Genomic DNA, 3,220 nt, shown 5'->3' with positions numbered 1-3,220 from the left:
TGTTGAAAACAATAACAAAATGAATGACGAGAGTAATATTATTATGTATATATATTTTATACATAATTTAAATACATAAATAATATATTATTATATAATTTAATATTATTTTATTTTAATTTTAAATCATCTAATTACATAATAACACATTATTTATATACTCAAATTATATACTAAAAATATATATACATAGTTTTATAGTTTCATGAAAGTAAATCCCAAGTACTAAATATATATGTTTATTTATTCAAACCATGAGGGCGTTAAGAGTACAGAAAATGATCACAAAAAAATAAAATTAAAAAAAAAAAAACCAACATACATCAAATGATAAAATCAAAGGTATAAACTATACACATACCCACCACCATCATCCATCAACCATATAAATTTAATAGGACTCTCTATCACACCCTCAATAAAATCTCTTTTTATGCCTTCTATCTCCCTCCCTACACATAAAAATAACTTTACCACCATCACAAAATAAACTTGGCACCCTCTTCTCTCAAATGGCATCAGTTGTGGACCGGCTAGTTCGGTGGTGGTGTTTTCCATGGCGGCGTCGACCTCCTCCAAATCTGACTGGATCATAAACTTTGAGGCGTTCAGCTTCAAGGGGATTAATCACACACTCTGATGGAGGAACTTTGTATCGAACTTGGTCGTAGCAATAGGAATATGTCATGTATTTCCTCCTAAAGTTGTCCATTTTGCTTCTTTGTGATGGGGATACACTGGTGGGGATGGAGGCTTGGGTGGTATCACACCTAGATGATGTTTGTTCAATCGGGTCAACTGCACAGCCATGGAGGATGAAGTCAGAGAACTTGGTGACGAAAGGGGCGTATTTGTAATTCACTCTATATTTTCCACCATTGGTAGCCCAATTAGACCCATCCCAAATTGTTGCATACAACGACATTGGCTTAGAAGGAAAATCCCCTCTCATTGATTCTGTTCTCTTAACCTCTCTAATGGGAGTATTGTCTACATAAAATCTGCCACAGAAAGCAATACACATAAAGAAATAAATAATACATAAATCATCAAAGCCATGCCATAAAAATTTGGCAACTCACAAAGTTATCTGCCATAGTTATGCAGAAGAGAATCTCAGAGAAGCAAAATGAAAGTGAAAGGTCAATTCAAAACTACCATATCAATTTGTATGAATAAATTTGTAGACGTAGTTTTATTTCTCTTAAAATATATTCTCGATCATGAAAAGTCTAGAAGTAAATCTGATATCTAATCCTACCATAACTATTGCTCACAAAGAAAACAGAGGGTTGTGAAAGTTAGCTAAGAAAATGAAGAACAAGTGGTATTTATAAATGGAAAGAAACAGAGCACACGCTGTAGAAACTAGAAACTTTACCGAAAAGAGAAATTCCAGCTATAAAACAAGATACAAGAGCATCATGTCACAGCCCAAAATCATTAAATTGCATACTAATTAAGAATGAAAATATGGATATGTTAAACAAAAAAATAAATCTGGTGGCGATGTTAAAGGTTGATGCTTACATGATCTGAGAATCAGTCCAGAGAATAGAATAATGATGGAAATCATCAGAAGGATCAAACCAAAGATTGTATCTTTCTTCTCTGCCTACACTTGTGCTTCCATTGCCATAAATATTTGTTTGAATTCTCCAATTTTTGCCTCTGATGTTACCCAAGAACTCAAAGTCTATCTCATCATGGTTCTTCTCAAATATGTCGCCATTTGACATCTGCAAACAAAGTTTCAAATTTCGTCAAGAAAAGGAGAAACAAAATTGCAAAATAACCCATTGGGGAAATATTGATAAGTTTATAAATTAATTAGAGAAAGAGAAACCTTGCTGAAAGATGTTAACTTTCGAGCAAGAGAGTTGCAGAACCAGAGGAAAATACTGAGTCTGATTGTTGAAAAGAGAAAACAATTTTTTTAAATTATTTTTGAGAATAAAATTTGAGAATGTTGAGAAGAAAACTCACATAGAAGGCAACAACAACTCCAGCAGTATAATCTGAAGGCAACTTGATTGAAGCACTGAAGAAGCCATGAAGATAAAGGTCTTGTGACACAAATCCAGAACCTGTAAAATAAGACAAAAACTTGTAAAAACCACAAAACAAATAAAATAAAAAGAAAGAAGAAAGTCAAAAGAAGCAAGAAAGAAACTAAACCTGTGGATTCATCTAGGGTTAAATGAACAGATTTTCCATCTTTATGAACAAGAAGATTATCATTTCCAAACAAATGTGTATAGCCTTCATCAAAGGGAACAAAAGGCAAGTTTCTGTGAAACCCAGAAGCCAAAACAAGAAGAAGAGAGAAGACAAAGAGAAAAGAACCCATCTGAGAAGGAGAGGAGACCACCATCCTGTGTTTTTTTTTTGTTTTTTTCTGTATGAATGAAAGACTATGTTGAATGTGTGGTTTAATCCTTATAAATATATAATTGAGAGAGTTTTTGGTTTCTTTTTTTCAAGTGCTGAAATTGTGATAACAGACAAATAAGGAAGATAGAGGCAGCAGTCTTGAGAAAGGAAAAGGAAATCTCTCTCTCTATGTACAGCTAGCTATGAGTGTGAAGAGATTAAAAAAAAAGAAAAGCACCTGATAACAGAGATTGAAAGACAAGACTGTGTGTTTATTGTTGTGATTTACAGAATTTAAACTTTTTACTGCTTTCAAACTTTTTTTTTTACCTCTACCCATTTTCATTATAAATAATTAAATAGATAAATAATATATTATTATATAATTAAATATTATTTTATTTTTAATTCAAAATTATTTAACTAAATAATAATATATTATTTATTACTTATTTTATATATTTAAAAAATATATAATTTTATTATTTTTTAATTTTAAATAGTAATTTAAATAACAAAAATATAATATAAAAGTTTAAGGTTAGTGATATATCTAAATCAAATATTTAATTTATTTAATATATTAATTGTTTAATAACCTGTCATTAAATCTTACTTGCCTAAGGTTATCAACTCAACCAAAAAAAATTCAATTCAAATAAGATTTTTTTTTAAATTTATTTTTTTTATATTTTTTTTTTGGCCTAGAAAAAAATATATATTAATGGGATAATATATTTGATCTTTTTTATTTTATTTTTGCATTGTATTGTTTATCTGAAATCTCCTCAACCAAAAAAGTTAAAAATCATGTCTTATTTATTTTTATCATCGCCTTTAAGAAACT

The 3,220-nt window shown here is 29.8% G+C and overlaps 1 protein-coding gene across 1 annotated transcript; it reads right to left on the bottom strand.

Annotated features, from left to right (window-relative positions):
- Positions 1 to 223: 223 nt before the first annotated feature.
- Positions 224 to 2,569, bottom strand: LOC123212672 (probable xyloglucan endotransglucosylase/hydrolase protein 27). Its single transcript, XM_044631800.1, has 4 exons — positions 2,179 to 2,569; positions 1,987 to 2,087; positions 1,531 to 1,739; positions 224 to 1,001 (listed from the first exon to the last, which is right to left on the bottom strand). The coding sequence occupies exons 1-4, from the start codon at positions 2,372 to 2,374 to the stop codon at positions 509 to 511; spliced, it is 999 nt and encodes a 332-aa protein (XP_044487735.1). The 5' UTR covers positions 2,375 to 2,569; the 3' UTR covers positions 224 to 508.
- Positions 2,570 to 3,220: the final 651 nt, after the last annotated feature.

The sequence above is a fragment of the Mangifera indica genome, chromosome 4, assembly GCF_011075055.1.
Source record: "Mangifera indica cultivar Alphonso chromosome 4, CATAS_Mindica_2.1, whole genome shotgun sequence".
Lineage (NCBI taxonomy): Eukaryota > Viridiplantae > Streptophyta > Magnoliopsida > Sapindales > Anacardiaceae > Mangifera > Mangifera indica.
Note: the sequence above shows the minus strand (reverse complement) of the source record. Positions and strands in the feature narration are given on the sequence as shown.

Bases quoted from the DNA above. Each gene is read 5' to 3' on its own strand.
- LOC123212672 (XM_044631800.1), bottom strand. From the start codon at position 2,374: ATGGTGGTCTCCTCTCCTTCTCAGATGGGTTCTTTTCTCTTTGTCTTC. The intron at 1,740-1,986 runs GTGAGTTTTCTT...CTTTGTTTGCAG, and splicing joins GAGTTGTTGTTGCCTTCTAT to ATGTCAAATGGCGACATATT. The intron at 1,002-1,530 runs GTAAGCATCAAC...TTTCTGTGGCAG, and splicing joins TGGACTGATTCTCAGATCAT to ATTTTATGTAGACAATACTC.